Raw genomic sequence first — 17,504 nt, forward strand, 5'->3', positions numbered from 1 at the left:
TCCCTAATTGCCCTTGAGAACTGAATGGCTTGCTAGGCTACATTTAAGTGTCAACCACATTGCTGTGGGTCTGGAGTCACATGTAGGCCAGACCACTAAGGATGACAGATTTCCTTCCCTAAAGGACATTAGAGAACCAGATGGGTTCTTATGACAATCGACAATGGTTTCATGGTCATCAGTGAATTCAAATTTCACCATGTTGGGATTCGAGACCGGGTGCCCAGACAATTACCCTGGGTACCTGGAGTACTAGCCCAGTGACAATACCACTACAACACCGCCTCCCCTGTCAGCAACATTTTTTTCAAATTCATTATTCAATCATAGGACGTGGGCATTGCTGGCAATGCTGCCATTTATTGCCCATCACTAGTTGCCATTGAGAATTGGCAGGCTATCTTCCTGAACCACTGCAGCCCTTCCCGTGAGGCGTTCCCACAATGCTGTTAGGTTCCAGGATTTTTGACTCAGTGCCAATGAAAGTAGATTGACTGCCCACTCCAAGGAAGCAGGCAGCCTATTTGCATAACTAAAGATGCTATTAAGGAGTCATTTTGCACAGCTTCCGGGAAAATAAGAGGACACCCACCCCGCCCCCCCTCCCTCCCCCCACCCCACTCTACATGGGGCCATCAGCTCAGTGGGGGCGGCCACTCTGAGGCAGTTTGGGGGCCATCGAAGCTCCATGTCCCACAGAGAGGATCACAAGAGGAAAGGCAGCCTCTACAGCCCCTATGTCCTCCCCAGAGAAATTTTCCCTCCCACCTTCAGCCTCCTAGTATTTTAGTTGGATAAAATTTTTATTTAAATTTTCCTGGAGGCACCCCCAAGGTCTCCTGCCTGCCTCAGGTGTGACCATCTCTCCTGGTGACACAGCCACTGAGGCTTCAGAGCAGCCATTTACCGAATTACTAAAAGCCTAAACGTTTTGAAGTGTTTATTAGAGGGACAAGATCCCAAAATATCACAGCAATAAGCTTGCCCTAATGTCTGGGTATTTATATTGCTGTAGCATTAGGGGTTTTCTCATTGTCATAACGCGAGAGGTAGAATCTCAAAAAAGACATTGGTTAGGCAAAGGAACACAAATATCTCCGGAGATACCCCTCAATAAAGGCAAACTGGAAAACCCCAGAAAGAGTAAGATCAAAAATGGTAACAGGTCAATGCACTTCACACAAAGGGTAATGGAAATCTGGAGTTTTCTGCTCCAAAAAGATGTTGTAGCTGGGGGTAAATGTGAACATTTTAAAACTGAGATCGTCGCTTCCCAAATTCATGCCATCTTCCCGCAATTTTGTGTTTTAATCTCTCCAATCAGGCTTCCCCCACAGCACCAAATGGCCCTTTTGAAAGTCACAATTGACATTTTATGAGATTCATCAGTGTTAAACTGCCCTTTCCATCCTTCTTGACCTGCAGTTTTTGACTGAGTTGACCACACCAGCCTCCTCTACTGCCTCCTCACTGTCTTCCAGCTGGGTGGGACTGCCCTTGCAAGGTTCAATTTTGATCTATTGAGTTGTAGACAGAAAATTTCCTGCAAAGACCTTCTCCTGCTCCATCAATGATCTATCCTTAGCTTCTTCCTATTTTCCACCTACATGGTGTCTCACAGCGACATCGTCCAAAAACACATCACGTTTTACGTGTACATTGATGACCCCCCCTCCCCGCAGCTGCGCTTCACCACCACCCCCCTCGACTCCTCCAATGTCCCTGATTGGTCACACTGCTTGTCCAGCATCCACTGCTGGATGAGCAGAAGATTTCCTCCAACTAAATGCTGGGAAGACTGAAACCATCTTCTTCATTTCCTGGCACCGTTCCCTAGCCACTAATTCCTCAGGAGGGAAAAGAGGGTTTTGCTGGTAGAGTTTGATGATGAAAGAAGGGAGGGGAATGGCTGGAGTGGAGCATAACAGCTGGCAAGGACAGGTTGGGCTGAATGGCCTGTTTCTTTGCTGGATATCCTATGAAATCCTATTTAATTCCTCTCCCTAGCAACGATCTGAGGCTTAACCCGGCTTTTTAAAACCTTTGTATTTGACTCCAAGGTAAGCTTCCAACCATATATTCATCCAAGGCAGCCTACTTCCACATACATAGCGTTACCCAGCTTCACCCCAGCCTGACCTTAGCTGCTGCCGAAATCTTCATCCGTGCCTCAGCTACTGACCATCCCAATAGTCTCCTGACTGGCCTCCCATCTTCCACCCTACATAAACTTGAGCTCACTCAAAATCTCTGCAGCCTCTATCTTAACTCATCCCAAGTCTTGTTCACAAATCATGCCTGTACTTGCTGATCTTCATTGGCTCCAGATCCCCAAGAACGAAAAAACACTTCATATCAGTTCAAACCTGAATGGACACGAATGGGCGTGGAACAGGTCTCAACTGGATTTTACAGGAAGCGACTGATGAACTGGCAATTCTACTGAACTCATCGGAAATCCAGTAGGGGCTCCCAGTTTCTGAGTAGTCACCAGTACTTAAACCGGAACCCTGTAGCACCTGCTGTCAATTTCACTAAACCAGACACCAGTGAATGCCTGTCTGGCCTCCCTCTCTGATTTTGTCATGATCTCAATAACTGGCTTTGTTCTTCACTTTAATTCCATTAATCTCTGGCTCCGGGTTTACCCTTGTGGCCATCAGCTGAATTTCCCTGGGGTTGTATGCAGCCTTGCCAACCAGCTGCAGCAAATACCCTGCTCCCCCTTGCACAAACTGGATACCACCCGCACCGCCACCATCACCGCCCCCCCCAACACCAACCCACCACAATGTAGCAACTGGCACTGTTTCTCCCTCTCTGTCCCCAAGCTCCAGCTGTCTGTCCCCAACCTCCCCCCCAACACTATGGCCGGAATTTTATGGTCCTGTCGTGGTGGGGATGGGGGCCATAAAATGCGGCGGGCCATTCGAAACTTCATTGACTTCGGCGGGAATGCAAGATCCCCCTCCGTAAAATTCCGCCCGGTGTCTCCCTCCTTCAGTCTCCCCCCCTTCCCAGTCTTTACCCTCCCTGCTCCCACAACCTCCAAACTTTATATTGTCTAGTGATTGGCATGTTGTCTTAATGAAGTTCCATCCGAGGGGCATATGTTAACTGCTCCTTTTTTTATTTTTGTTGCAGAAGGAAAATTACAAAAAAATTACACAAGTGCCAATTTCAATGGAGATTTTCATGCGTGGAAATATGTTTGTACATTCATATCTTTTTGTATATTTATACACACACTTGACATTCATGTGAAGTGATGTATTATTGTTTTATTGGCATGATTCCATCACAAAGACGATAAACAGATTACTTCATGACATCAATCACATGCTTTGTTTTTATTTAATTGCAATTCCTCGGAATTGCATTCACCCTTACGCCCATCAGGCATTTTGCAAATATGGGCTTGTATAACTTGGCCATCCTAATTAACACATTTCTCTCCTACAATTGTAGGTGTGAAAGGCTGACCCTCAAATGGCAGAACAACTATGTCTCTGTTCAAAAATGCTGAAATGAGCAGAGGTCTAGAGTTCAGAGCCACGTAATTTGGAAAACATGCAATGTAGCATGTATCACCGAGCTCCATTTTAACACAGGTGGCCATGGCTTCTCCAGTCGGCACTGCTTGGATGTCAGGAGAAATACCTGCACAGATCCTCAGATGTGCTAAGCGTCCTGTTTCTGGATCCTGGAATGGGGCAGTGCCTTGGATCAACGGTCCTTTGATAATCACAAAGCAATGACCTTGAAAAGTCAAGATGATTTAAAGCAGTCCAATTTGTTGACTGCCAACTAAAACAAGAGAGCATTGTTTCAGCTCTGTGCTGCAGTGTACAAAAGAACATCCCATCCTCACACATTCTGTAATATCCATGAGCCATTTCATCCCCTGCAATGGTATAGCCCCTTCTAGATAAAGCTGTTACTTCTTGAGAGCTGAAGGCCTGTATGTCACCTTTGCCAAAATGGTCTACCTTCTCGAGGGTTGCACGGACACTGTCCTCTTGCTCCTTTGGGCTTAGCCTTGCAATCTTCTAATTAATGGTGAGGCTGCAAACCTGCCCATCGTGAGTGGCAGATTTTGCATCAAGAGAAACTTATGCACCGCTTGGGAGATAATTCTCCCCTACCCTTCGAGTTGTTGCTTCACCCGCCAATTGCTTTCCTTGAAGAGGAAGCACGAATGAGTGCACAAGACTCTATTCCTTTTGGAAGATGTGTCAGCAAGAGCACATTGAAGGCCACGGCAGCATCACCGGACAGGATTTATACCCTGCCGACAAATGGATGCATCAGTGCGTCACATTGCTGATCTCATTGGGAGAGATTGATTTTTGTAACAGGAGGAAAGAGACCTGCATGAGCACAACCCAGTGATTTAAATAAATATCTAGAAGTATCCCACCTCAACAGGACAGGCCGTAGAACAATAGCCACATGTACCATTCAGAGGCCTTCCAGCGTCTCCTTTCAGCTAAAGGTCTCAGGGACCTGGCCACCAAGCTTGGCAGCCGAATGGAATTCAGATGTTCATCCTGCATGGCTGCGGGGAGCTGGCAATGTCTCACTTTTAAAACTTACATTCTTGTTTTCTAGGGTGCTTTGCAGAGTCAGGTGTGTGTGGCCTATCGTGGTTGGTGTCTCGGTTTCCTTCCATTCTAAAGGCAGGATTTTACGCAGATGGGATTTTACGGTCCTGCTGAAGCCAATGGACTTTCCATCGGCTCGCCGCATTTTACAGCCCTGCCCCTGCCCCTGCCCCTGCCCCTGCCCCTGCCCCTGCCTCAACAGGGCTGTAAAATTCCACCCTAAGTCTCCTTGTTCATATTTATTTAATTCAGCCTCAGAAGGTAGGCGCTGCTGGCAAGGCTGGCATTTATTGCATATCCCCATTTTGCCCTGAGAAAGTGGTGGTGGGCATTCCTGAACCAGTGGCAACAGTTTTGATCTAACCATGCGGCTCACTCAACTGCTTCAGAGGGCATTTAAGAGTCAACCATGTTGGTGTGGGGACTGGAGCACCACATAAAGGTCCAGACTGGATAAGGGCTGCAGGTTTCCTTCCCTTAAGGACATTAGTGACCCAGTTAGATTTTAGGATTGTCTAACCACTTCACGCTACCTCTTACTAGTACCAGCTTTTTATTTCCAGCTTTTTTAAACAGAATTCCCATCCGCCATTCTAACTATTTTGCTTTATTTTTCTCCTATTTTTCCCTTTCTTTCTGAAAGCTGTGTCTCTTTCTGGATTAAATTAACTCTTATGTTTTCCAGGTGTATGTGTGGTAGCTCAGTGGCCCGATAACCCAGCAGTCAAGTATTAACACGCTTAATAAACCTGTTAATCTACAGCCATAACTCCTTAGAATGTCACAAAAAAAAACCCTAACTTACTTCAAAGATCTCTTTCAGAGAGGAAGTTCTTCCACCTTCCCCTACCTGGTCAGGACTACATGTGATCTGAGTCCTACTTTTGATGTCCTTTGTAGAAGGAACGAGCTGCATTTATATACTGCTCTTCATGATATCAGGATGTCCCAAAACACTTCAAAGGCAATGAAGTACTTTCTGATGTGTAGTTACTGCCCTTTTATAGGAAGTGGCTTATGGAGTCATTCAGCTGTAAAATTAAACATTCAAGAAAAATCCACTCCGCCACTTTCTCAGGGCAATAGTTGCTGACCATGCCAGGATTGCTGACCATGCCAGGATTGCTGACCATGCCAGGATTGCTGACCGTGCCAGGATTGCTGACCATGCTAGGATTGCTGACCGTGCCAGGATTGCTGACCGTGCCTGGATTGCTGACCGTGCCAGGATTACTGACCGTGCCAGGATTGCTGACCGTGCCAGGATTGCTGACCGTGCCAGGATTGCTGACCGTGCCAGGATTGCCTGCACCTCAAGAACAAATCATAAAAAGCAGCAACATTACAGTGGAGGGACAATGGGGCAAGACTGATTCTGTTGTCACTCAACGTCTAAATGCACACATTTCCACCAGGAGTCATTGCATCCTAATCAAAAGCAAGAACTCAGGCTGACTTCAATGTGCTTATTTTCTCTATCCTGTCTGCAGCCTCTGAGGTCAATCGTGGTGAGTACCCCATTACCTCAACTGAAATGGCCCTGGGAATGTCCTGCCTGTAGGGGGTCAATATCACATCAGGCAGTGCATTTGGTCAGCGGGAGAGACAATAATTTATTTACTGCAGTGTTAATCATGAAACAGTTTTACTCAGTATCAATACAAAATAAATGAGCGAGAACAATCGCTGCAATCCGTCGCTATTACAGACAAGAAATGTCACTCGGAGTTCAAGTGGAGAATTCAGACGTATTCATTCAAGGAGTAACCAGCTGCAGGGTTCCGGACTGGCACTGAAGACTGATTTGCTGTGCAGCTCTTCCGATAGCCTTGTCTGTACTCACTGTCTGTGGGGTAAGAGCAACAGAGAAAGGCTCCTCCGATGCCAAGGAAACAGGTGGCAGACCAGCCCACATAAAGGGCCTCCCCCAGCTCCCGCTTCAGACTCTCTGGTACTAGCGGATTGTAAAAATCTGTGATAATGATGTGTGCGACCCATGACACAGGAACCAAAACACACACTCCAGCCATGATGAAAAAGGAGCCAGCAACAGTCGACGCATAACCCTTCACCCTACGGTCATCACCGGCACAGTATGTACACTTCATTCCCACTGTCGATACCATGATGGCTAGAAGCCCCAAGGAAATGGCCAGACACATGAGAGCCCTTGCCATCTGCATGTCCCCAGAGAGGTCAAGCATGGAGTCGTAACTATCACACACCAACCTGCCCGATGTCTGTTGGTAGACACAGGTCATCCAAATCCCTTCCCATGTGATCTCTGTATTGAGTATGGTGCTTCCAATAAATGGTGTAATCTTCCATTGTGGCATTCCTGTAACTGCGCAGACACACATCCATCCTACTGAGCCGATTAGGAACCCAATAAACTCCAGGACAGTACTGGCCATTGTCTTCACAATTCCACCTGTCTCTCTATCATTCTATCTCTCTCTCTCTCTCTTTCTTTTTCCCTCTCTCTTTGTTTCTCTGTCTATCTATCGTTCAGCTTCTTTCTCTAATGTTCAGTCTCTTTCAGTCTCTCCCTTCCTCTTCTATCTTTCTCTCTTTCTCCTTGTCTAAATATATTTCTGTCGCTCTCTCTCTCTCTCTCTCACTCTCACACTGTTTTTATACTCCTATTTTTCTCTTTCTGACTCTCTTTCTCTATCTCTCTCTATTCTCTCTCTCTCTCTCCCTCTCTGTTTCTCCTTCTGTGTCTCTTTCTCTCTGTCCCTGCCTTTCTTTCTCTCTCTGTTTGACACTTCTGCCTGATTTCAGGGTTCTTCACTGGATGTTGTTGTCCAGGTCACACCTGCACATTCCAGATTAGAACTAATGAACAGTTTAGTGAATACCAAGAAAAGTACTTGGACCAAAATAAAAATGTTTGATGTTCGGTCGCCTGAACTCTGTGCGCAAGGGGAAGCTTGAATGATGCAGCCAGCAACTTGAAGAACTGCACTAGCCTCAGATGTCAAAGGATGGATTTCTGTTGGGGGGGTGGGGTGATAGAGAACAAAGAAATAGGAAAACAATGACACCAAATGGAATTTTAACTAAGCAGTTGATACTCATATTTGTTAGCTGTTAAGTACAGATGCTACCACTTAAATATGAAGCCAGATAAAACTACCCTGACATTTTATTCAGTCAAATTTATAGAATTCATGATGCAAGTTTTTAATAGTGCCTCATAATTAATTAAAACAATTCACATCGAATGCCTCTGACTTTGACAGAGATGAGAAGTAAAGAAACAGAAGTGCATAATTGGAACATACCCCTCTTTCAAAGTTAAAATCCATTTCTTCCTAAACTCCCAGTGAATTTGCCTGAACTTCATAAAAACTGACCACACTGACACATTGATGCCAAAACAAGTACCAATGCAAAATGATTCATGAAATCTCAATTCATTTTCTTGAATATGTTCCCATTACACATGATTTTATTGCTTGGATTGAGGTTTGTGAGTTATTTTAGATGCTGTGCGCAGATTGGGAGGGCTGCAGTGTCCAAGGGCTGTGCGACCAAAGCGTCAACCCTAATGTAAAAACAGTATTGGATATAACAGGAAAGACACCTGCCTCGATGGAATCACCAATTTCAGTCAACTTATGACACCAGCCTCTGGTGAACGTGCAATCGGAACTGTTTTTGTTCGATAAGAACATAAGAAATAGGAGCAAGAGTAGACCATTCAGCCCCTCAGACCTGCTCTATCATTCAATAAGATCATGGCTGATCATCTACTCCGACACTTTACCACACTACACCCATATTTCTCAATTTGCTCAGTTCAAATTCTATCGATTTCAGCCTTGAATAAGTTCAACAACTGAGCACTCACAGCCCTCTAGGTTAGAAAATTCCAAAGATTCACAATCCTATGGATGAAGAAATTTCTCCTCATCTCAGTCCTGAATTGCCAAACTCTTAACTTGAGACTATGGGCTGCATTTTTGCCACTGAGGCAGACAGCTGGAGGAAACTCCCCAACTCGGCAGACCCACTTCAATAATAAAGGGTCCCGTCACATGCAATTTTCACACCAGGAAGACGGGGGCGTGATCAAACTGGGGCTGCCACCTCCATAGGCGGTTCGGAGACAGCCACGGAGGTGGACAAGTGTTGAGCAGTGTGGTTACACTGAGACATTGGCGCAGTTTTTTAAAAGGCTGTTAGGCCCTCCATCCCTCACCCCTCACCCTTCACTGTCGCTGGGTCAACACCCTGGAACCCCCTCCCTAACAGCACTGTGGGTGTACCTACACCACATGGACGGCAGCGATTCAAGGAGGTCGCTCACCACCACCTTCTCAAGGGCAATTAGAGATGGGCAATAAAGTCTGGCCCAGCCAGTAATGCCCACATGAATGAACCTAGACAGTGAATGTTGATTGGCTATTGGACTGTAGAGGAGCTCAAAGAGAAGCCAGGCCCCACAATTAATCGTTTTCACTTTCACATCACTTTCCATCTGGATAATGGCCAGGATTAGGGACTCTGAATGAGTTTCCTCTCCCTAGCCCAACAGCTGCTAAGCCCCTGAATGACATTAGTTAATTCAGAGAGCAGAGGCGGGCCCTCTAACCGCACTGCTCAACACTTGCCCACCTCCGTGGCTGCCTCCAAACCGCCTATGGAGGCACGACTTGATCCTGCCCCCATCTTCCTGGAGTGATCCTGCGAGCGATAGGGCCCTTTATATCGAAGGGCTGGAAGCTAAATCTGGGAATTTATGAGGGATTAATTCATCCTTCCATCTCATTAAAGTCCCATTCTCTATTGGAGTGCAAACCACTTCCATATTGCAGTTCAGTAGTATCCTTTGTTATGCAGTTACACAGGAGGGAATGTATCACTGACAAATATAGGATCGGTTTAGTTATTGGCTATGATTTCCCTGATAAGCAGGTGCACATAATGTTTGATGAAACCTTAACCCTAATGGTGCAAATAGTAACATATCATTTACATAAACACAACAGGCAGGACTTTTCACACCCGCCCGCCGCTGGGATCTTCTGGTCCCGCCGCAGATCAATGGGCTTCTGGCTGGGGCACCGCCTCGCCCACGGCGGGTCCCACCCACAACGGGGTCAGAAAATTGCAGCCAACGACTCTAAAGCACAGAAACAGGCCATTTGGCCCAACTGTTCTATGCTAGTATTTATGCTCAAGAGACACCTCCTCCCACCCTTCTTCATCCTACCAGCATGCTCTCCAATTCCTTTCTCCCTCATGTACTTATCCACTCTGCCTTTTGCAATAGTCAAGTTTCAAAAACTCTGATGCCTCCATCTCACTTTAAAAGAAGGTAAGAGAAGATGGATTGAGGAGAATCGCTTTCAAGAGGGTTTCTATGGAAGGTTTGAGCCTATCCTAAATCTAAGACAAAACCAAATATTTAAAATCACTAGTGTCTTTTGAGTATCTGTCATGATTGCCATGTTGCAAAACCTACCCTTTTCCTGCTACATCTTGCAATGAGCTCCCCAATGCCATCCTAGTTTAGCCTACCCTTCACAGAAACTTCCAACATGGTATATGGTGGATTTTAAGGGTATGAATTATTAATGTCCTGATCAGAAATTCCTTTTGTCCATTATTTAAATGATAGTTTTAGCCAGGTTAATTAATACCGCTGTTGAAATATTAGTGTCCTACAATTGTGTTACGTACTCATGATCCAACATCACACTCAATGAGCCCTTCGACCATCAGTTGGCAAAGAACTTCTTTTAATCCTGCTCTGAGCACCTTGGCTGAAATTCAGTTGTAATCTGAGACAATGATATCCACTTTCCCTGCAATACTTTCCCTTTTTCATTCAATGGAAACATTAACCAGCCTTAAGGAGATGTTTAACTTTCCATTTTGGTCTGCGTTGTTTTGAATAGAAGAGTCCTTGTGTTTGAATGGAACAGCAAATGTCTGGTTAACAGGTCAATCAGCAAACCTTCCCACATTTGGCTCTTTTACAGCTATGTTGAGCTCCATCATTGCTGGAGGGAATCCAACTCTACTACTAATGAAGGATTTGTCCAAAGCTTATTTATTATCAGGGGGAAAAAAGGGGCCAAGTGCAATAGAACAAGCACACTTGCATTTTGACGAGTTGGAAATTAGAATGGGTCTAAATACAAAATGGAGATCCTTCTGCAGTGCTCCATCAAGCATGTTATGGTCAACCTTAATCTAGACCGGGTGCATTGCTCTTTTTCCAACCAATTTGCTTTAATTCTACCCCAACGGAACAGCACTGCCAATGTGGTGTACAGTCTCCATATGGCCTGGCTGAAGGAGTTTATCAACTTATGTTAACCTATGAGCAGTTTTGTGATGTAGACTTGATTGACCTTGTCCCAAGCACAGTTTACCTCAGGCACTTATACCTATTTAAGAAGGGGATCCTTCAATTCCTTTAGGCAAGGATTGATCAGGAATGAGTAATGGAAGGGTAGTGTGCTAACTCATTGCATCAACTGGTCATGTTCGTGTTTCAAGCTGAGATTTTACCAGCCCAAACCACCTGGGAGGTGAAGAGTTGATAAAATGGTGACAGAAGGTGTTGGGAGGCAAGCCTAATGTATTCCCGCTGCCATGGGATATTCCCAGAAGCAGGAATGGTAGTGGCTTGACTGCCAATGGGCAGCCAATTAAAGCAAATAACTAGCCTATTAACGGCCAAGTTACACCTCTGCCAACATTATACCCATGTCAGAACAGCCCACACCATGCAGGGAGGCCAAGGACATTTAGGCGGCCTCCTCACAGATTCCAGAGGGAGGGGTGCGGCCTTCCTTCCCGGTCACTCCATGGCCCACAGTGGGATCTCCCAGCAACAATGGCTGCCCCCGTGGTTCTGACACCGTCACTGGAAGGTTCGCCTCTCCGACCACCGGGGCCTGCCTACCTGGCCCCAGCAGATTAAGAAAATTTTCTTCCCAACCCTTTGAGGGCACCTCAATATGGAAAGTGCCCTCTCCATCCTCCTGCAGCCTCAACAGTGGCCAAATATATCAGTGGTAACGCTGAGCTTTGGGCCCACTGATTGTGACGCAGTTTGCTGAGGCAGGGCTATAGTGCAGAGTGAGGCAGCCGTCTCAGTGGTGGAAGTTTAACTGACCACCGCCTGTAAAATCCCCTCCACAGTCCCGCCATTTGCCCGCACAGGCATTTCGTACTGGCGGTGGGGCGCACATGTGCCAGTAAAAATCTGCTCTTAGCCTTCATTAATGTTGTACCCTAAAGCATGGGATGGCAGAGTTCCTCATATAAAACTTAATATGTGGATTATGGAAAAACAACACATGTCCTCGGGATTGATGGAAAGCCAATGACTTAAAGATAAGTTCTTGCCAATTTTGTGAGAAATTTTCAATAAACAACCCATTACAGAAATACTGACGTGGAAAGATGTGATATTGCACTCAGCACCAGTGCCTAGATCAGTGATGGTTATGTTAAAGTGAGATGTTTGCCTAAACGTTGTTTCTATCAGTGCAGGAATGTTAGTGCTCGAGAATGGAACACTTGCCATTTTGGATAAGTTGGAGATTAGGCAGGGTAAAGCCCCCCCTGCACAGATCCATTAAGTCAGAGTAATATAGAGTAGAAGCATCAAACACTCCCTTGTCACAGGTGCTCTGCAGAGTAGTAGTCCTTCTGCTCTGCCACAACCCAGCAATAACCCTTGCTGTATTCAATGCTAAACTATATCCCTCACCCTATAGATTCTCTATGAGGGTTTAGCACTAGGCAGCCCTGACTGCATTTTAAAACAGGTCCCAAAAGTTAAAGCAAATGTCTAACCCATTGAACTGTCCAGTCCCCTAGGGAGAAACTTCTGAATTATGTCTGGGGTTAACTGTCTGAATTTGTTAATCGCCACAGAAAGGATAACACAAGGGCCACAAATTCTGGTTTGTTGATGGCACTTTATTTCTCCTTTTAAGGTATAGCTTGATGACTTCTCTTTAATCTTCATCAGTCTCTGGGATGAGGGTGTTGCAGGAGTTCTGAGTGTTGCTCCTGGTCCATATTCTCAATGTGTTGAACATCAGATTCAGATGTTGATCCTGGGGATTACAAATAAAATCATAGTGTCATCATGTACAGTTATCGAAAACAAACTTCTTAATGAAAATGCCAGCTTACTTCCATATATGTACATGCAGCTAGTTGCATTTAAGTAGCACCTTTAATGCAGTAAAATGTCCTAAGACACTTCACAGGAGCATTATAAGACAGAATTTGACACTGAATCATGGGATCTTTTAAGTCCACCTGAGAGAGCAGACAGGACCCTGGCTTAACTTCTCATCCAAAAGTTGGCACCTCTAGCAGTGCAGCACTCTCTCAGTACTGTACTGGAATGTCATGATGCATTTCCCAATGGACTGCAGGTCAATGTAGTATCAAAGCACCTGTATCGTTGATGTGCGAAGTCAGACTTTCTAAGGTGATCCTATAAACGCCATATTTCTCTGGGTGAAAAATGAGATGTTTCCATTAGTGAATGATGGGTTAAAGAGGCTGCTCATTTCACAGGGATCAGTTACAGCTTTGTAACTGTTAGATTTGATTCTGCTCCACTGTATGCAGCCATATTTTTATAAACCCTCATGTAGCTTTTCTAACCATCATTGCGAAATGAAGAGGGCATTTTCAGTCCATGAATAGTGTTGGAGTGACATTGTAGTTATTTGCACAAAGTCACATAAAAATACTCAATTCATAATCAGCAAACTCCAGTGCAAGGCTGAGTTCCGCAGTCATTAATCGACAGCTCCCATTTTCAACTCAACACAACATGAAGACTGCTTAATGTGATATAAACAAAGGCAGGATTGGCAGCCTAGATTCCCTAAACAGCAGCAATCACCACCCCTCCGGCTGCCTCGCTGAGTTTAGCCAGTGAGACAGGGTTCAAGAAAGTTCCAGTTTTGATTTCTCCAGTCTGTAACGTGTTAGCTGATCTCATTTGGGATCCTGCACGGGGAGTTACTAGTGGCTACAGTATTCCTGAGCTAGCAAGCAAAAAGAAAAATCAACCAGGATTCACATGCTAATTGTTCCCCATTGTTCTATAACTCACTCCCAGTTATCTGCTATTCTATATATAAACACCCTGAAACCCTTGTTTAGATTCCAGTCTGTGACTCACTTCTGGGTATCTGTTATTCTATAGATAAATCCCCTCCAATCCCTCAATTAAATCCCAGCCTAAAATCTATTTCGAGGTATCTGTTATTAAATATATAAACCACTGAATCGCTCATTGAGATTCCAGCTGGTAACTCACTCCCAAACACCTATTACTCTACATATTACCCCCCCGAGTCCCTCGATTAGATGCCAGCTTGCAATTCACTCCCAAATATCTGTTACTCTATATCTAAAGCCCCCAGCCCCTTGATTATATTCCAGTTTGTAACTCACTCCCAAATAGCTGTTACTCTCTAAATAAATCCCCCGAGCCCCTCGATTACATTCCAGTCTGCAACTCACACCCGAGCATTTGTTATCCCATTACTGAAATTGCAAGGCCCCTCTTTCGATATGGAGCTTGGCTCAATTCAATACCCCTGACTGAAGATGCCTGTGATATTGTTAACCAATAAAACATAACTTACTCTGGGGTATTTGGTGTTCTCCCTTTACTACGAATTGCGATCCTGACACTGAGCTGTTTGTGTCTGTGAGTCAGACAACCTTTTGCATTAATGACAACTTGCAGTTATAGAGTGGCTTTAATATAGTAAAGCATTCCGAGGTGATTTCAGGGGAGGTAAGGCCATGGAGCAAGAGTGTTAAAATCAGCACATTGCAGGAATGGGAGTCAGTATAAGTCTGCGAGCACAGGGTTGATGGGTGAATGGAACTTGATGTGAGTTCAGATACGGACAGCAGATTTTTGGATAAGTTTAAGTTTATGGAGGGTGGAAGATGGGAGGCAGGCCAGGCAAGTAATGGAATAATTGGCTCTAGGTGTGTCAAAGGACATGGACAAGGAGTGCAGCCGTGATCATTACCTGTTTCCTGGAACTGTGGATTGATACTGAGCCTGATTCCTCCTGTATCCCCGCTCACTGCCTGCTGGGCACGAGCAGCAGAGGATGGTACCCCCAAGGACAAGGGCGCAAGTTGATCCCCACCCCAGGAACAGAGCATCTCCCAGATCTGCCTTCATTGATATGGGCACCAGAGGGTTGTAGAAGTCAGCTACAATGTTGCCAGCAGTCCAGGAGACGGGAATCAGGACGCACGTCCCTGCCAGGATGAATAAAACTCCTCCAGCTACAGTCAGAGAGGCTTTGAACCTCTCCGCGCCCTTCGCAAACTTGGTGCACTTCATGCCAGCGCTCGATGCCACCATGGCTAAAATGCCCAATGCTACGGCCAGGCACATGAGAGCTCTGGCTGCCTGTAGGTCGGACGGCAATGCCAGTAGCGAGTCATATATGTCACAGCTCAGGAGACCCCCACTGTCATTGATGCAGCTCATCCAGATCCCCTCCCAGCCCTCCTCCACCGTCAGAATCGTACTGCCGTCGAGATTCCGGATTTTCCACTGCGGGATTGCCATAGCAACGCAGGCCATGAACCACCCAACAGTGGCCGTGATGAATCCCACCACCTGGAAGCAAGCGCTCACCATCCCAACCGTGCAAAATCCCTCAACACTCTCCCACTGTTGCTCGCTGTTGTCCCAAGGCACCCGTCCCTTATCGATCGTCAGCACCTCAGTGAGAGTCAGTGTCACAATCGCCGCCAGTACACTGGTGAATGACCGTGAAAATTAAAGGAATGCTGGCATCAAACTGAAAGATTCTTGGCTCGACCCTCTCTCGCTCGCTAAGGCACAAAGGAAGGCAACTGATACTGTGATCAGCTCTCCGTGCAGGTAATGAAGGATGGATTTCTGTGTGGGAGGGGCAAGGGGATAAAGCATGGAAAAATAGTAACAGGTCAAAAGGGCCACCAATCAGAACTGCAACCAAAAGGCAAGCTGCTAATAATCGATTCATAAAGTATTTGGCTATGACACCGTGTGCTGTAAAATTGTAAATGCTGCTGCTGCCTTTTAAATAGCAGAAGCAAAACTGTTATGGACACGAACAGGCGAGAACTAAAATCCTTATTCCCTTTCCCTTGAGGTCTACAATCAGTGTGTTCCTCTGGAAAGGAAAGTGTGTGCGTTTCTCAACCCCTGAGTGTGTGGTGATTTTTTAAATAACCAGCAGCAAGCTTTTGTGCATTTAAATAAAAAGGATTATTTATTCACACATTCACCCTGAAAGTCTAACATTACATCACTCACTCGCTCACACACACTCAAGAAAGACACAGTTCAAGAGGATAGTGCACTTTTACAAGTTGCAAACACAGTAATAGTTCATAGCTCATGTGTTTGGCTCATTGAAGGAATAACAGTCATTGCAGGCCTGTCGAAGAAGGCATTTTTCACTCCTGAATTGTAGTCTAGGTGGGTTTAATAGCTGGAGTTGTCTGAGAGAAAAAAATTGTCCTAATCTCTGTCACCTCTGTTTTAAACAATGACCCCCTAGTTCTAGATTTTCCCACAAGAGGAAACATCCATCTCCACATCCACCCTGTCAAAGCCTATCAGGATCTTATTTGTTTCATTCAATGGTCTGGGAGACTTTAAGATGTAGCTGTCTCCAGGTTTTAAAAGGCGTGGCTATCAGTTTGTTTTTCTGCAGCTGCAGTTCCTTGCTGTGTTCTTTGCAGATTGCCCAGTTTCTCCCTGGGCCTTGGGATAATGGGCTAGACTTTCCCTGAGTTGGGATGAATCAGGAGCCCTTTCAAAATGGTGGGCGGGTCCCAGTTCCAGGATTCCCGACCCCGTCGCTGGGGTTTTCAATTTTTCGAGTGCCTTTTAAGGATGGTGGCTGGTTTGGGTTGTGAGCCCCTACCCTGCACTCCCAACCTGGCCGGCTCCATTGCTGGGACAGCCAGGTCCCAGTCCTTCGCATTTATCATGGAGTCGGGCCAGCTTTTCAAAGAGTCATGGTCACGGCACATCAAGGGTGTCATGAACCCTGATCTGCAGGAGGAAACCTTTAGAAAGGTAAATTCGAAAGGTCCTCCTCATGCTTCCCTTCCCACTCAACCGCATGATCCCTCATGCCCTCCATGTCAAGCTATGCCCTCCCAAACAACCCCTTTGGCTCCTCATGCCCACCTCCCCACCAAGGTATGAACCACACCCACTCCCTCATCCCCCAATGTCAAGGTACACCCCCCCCACTCCCTATGGCCCCTCATGGCCCCCATACCAAGCTGTGACACTTCCCTGCCCATCCACCCACTACACAATGCTGAACATTTACTCCTGATCCATCACTTGCAGTTGATGAATTGGTCACTTATCCAACTGCAGTACATGGGATCTTGCTGTGCTCAGTTTGGTTGCTGCTTTTCCCTACATTGCAACAATGACTCCACTTCAAAAAAGTACTTCATTGGCAGTGGAGTTCTTTGGGAAGTCCTGAGCATGTGAATGGATATTCTATTGAGTGTCATGTAGGGCTCCATCTTGTGGCACAGGTGAGAATTGGTTCAAATCTGCTCCCTTTTCAGTGGAAACTCTTTCGAGTTACCAATAGTCACAGATTGCAACTTCTTTCGAGTACAATCACAGTTCTTGGTTTTTCCGGGAGTGGGACATGAACCCACAACCCTCTGATTCAAAGGCGAGGGTGCTATGAACTGAGCCACAGCTGACACCAGCCAGTTTGAGAGGCAGGAAAAGTGGCAGAAAGAAGCAAACACAACATCGAACAGGTACTTAACCTCTCAGTGAGGTTCTTTACAGCCTCCTGGACTGAACATCGCATTCACCAATCCCAGAATCGGAGAAGC

The 17,504-nt window shown here is 45.8% G+C and overlaps 2 protein-coding genes across 5 annotated transcripts in view; both read right to left on the reverse strand.

The window, feature by feature from the left end:
• Nucleotides 1-1,840: 1,840 nt before the first annotated feature.
• LOC144695184 (claudin-4-like) lies at nucleotides 1,841-7,018 on the reverse strand. The gene is made up of 2 exons (XM_078566068.1): nucleotides 6,448-7,018; nucleotides 1,841-1,962 (listed from the first exon to the last, which is right to left on the reverse strand). Exons 1-2 carry the CDS (start codon nucleotides 7,016-7,018, stop codon nucleotides 1,841-1,843), a joined length of 693 nt encoding a protein of 230 aa, XP_078422194.1.
• Nucleotides 7,019-12,548: 5,530 nt separating this feature from the next.
• The window catches only part of LOC144695409 (claudin-4-like), a 40,422-nt gene continuing 35,466 nt past the window's right edge, over nucleotides 12,549-17,504 (reverse strand). For 3 of the 4 annotated variants that reach the window (XR_013579961.1, XR_013579960.1, XR_013579959.1), the window contains exon 4: nucleotides 12,586-12,694. Coding sequence is in view for 1 of the 4 variants with exons in the window: in XM_078566302.1 (XP_078422428.1) it covers nucleotides 12,682-12,694; nucleotides 14,651-15,276 (639 nt within the window). In the remaining 3 variants the exon portion in view is untranslated. Of the gene's footprint in view, nucleotides 12,695-14,650; nucleotides 15,277-17,504 lie in introns of those variants that run through there. The other variant, XM_078566302.1, reaches the window with a different exon arrangement.

The sequence above is a fragment of the Cetorhinus maximus genome, chromosome 21 (genome assembly GCF_964194155.1).
Source record: "Cetorhinus maximus chromosome 21, sCetMax3.hap1.1, whole genome shotgun sequence".
NCBI classification, from domain to species: Eukaryota; Metazoa; Chordata; class Chondrichthyes; order Lamniformes; family Cetorhinidae; genus Cetorhinus; species Cetorhinus maximus.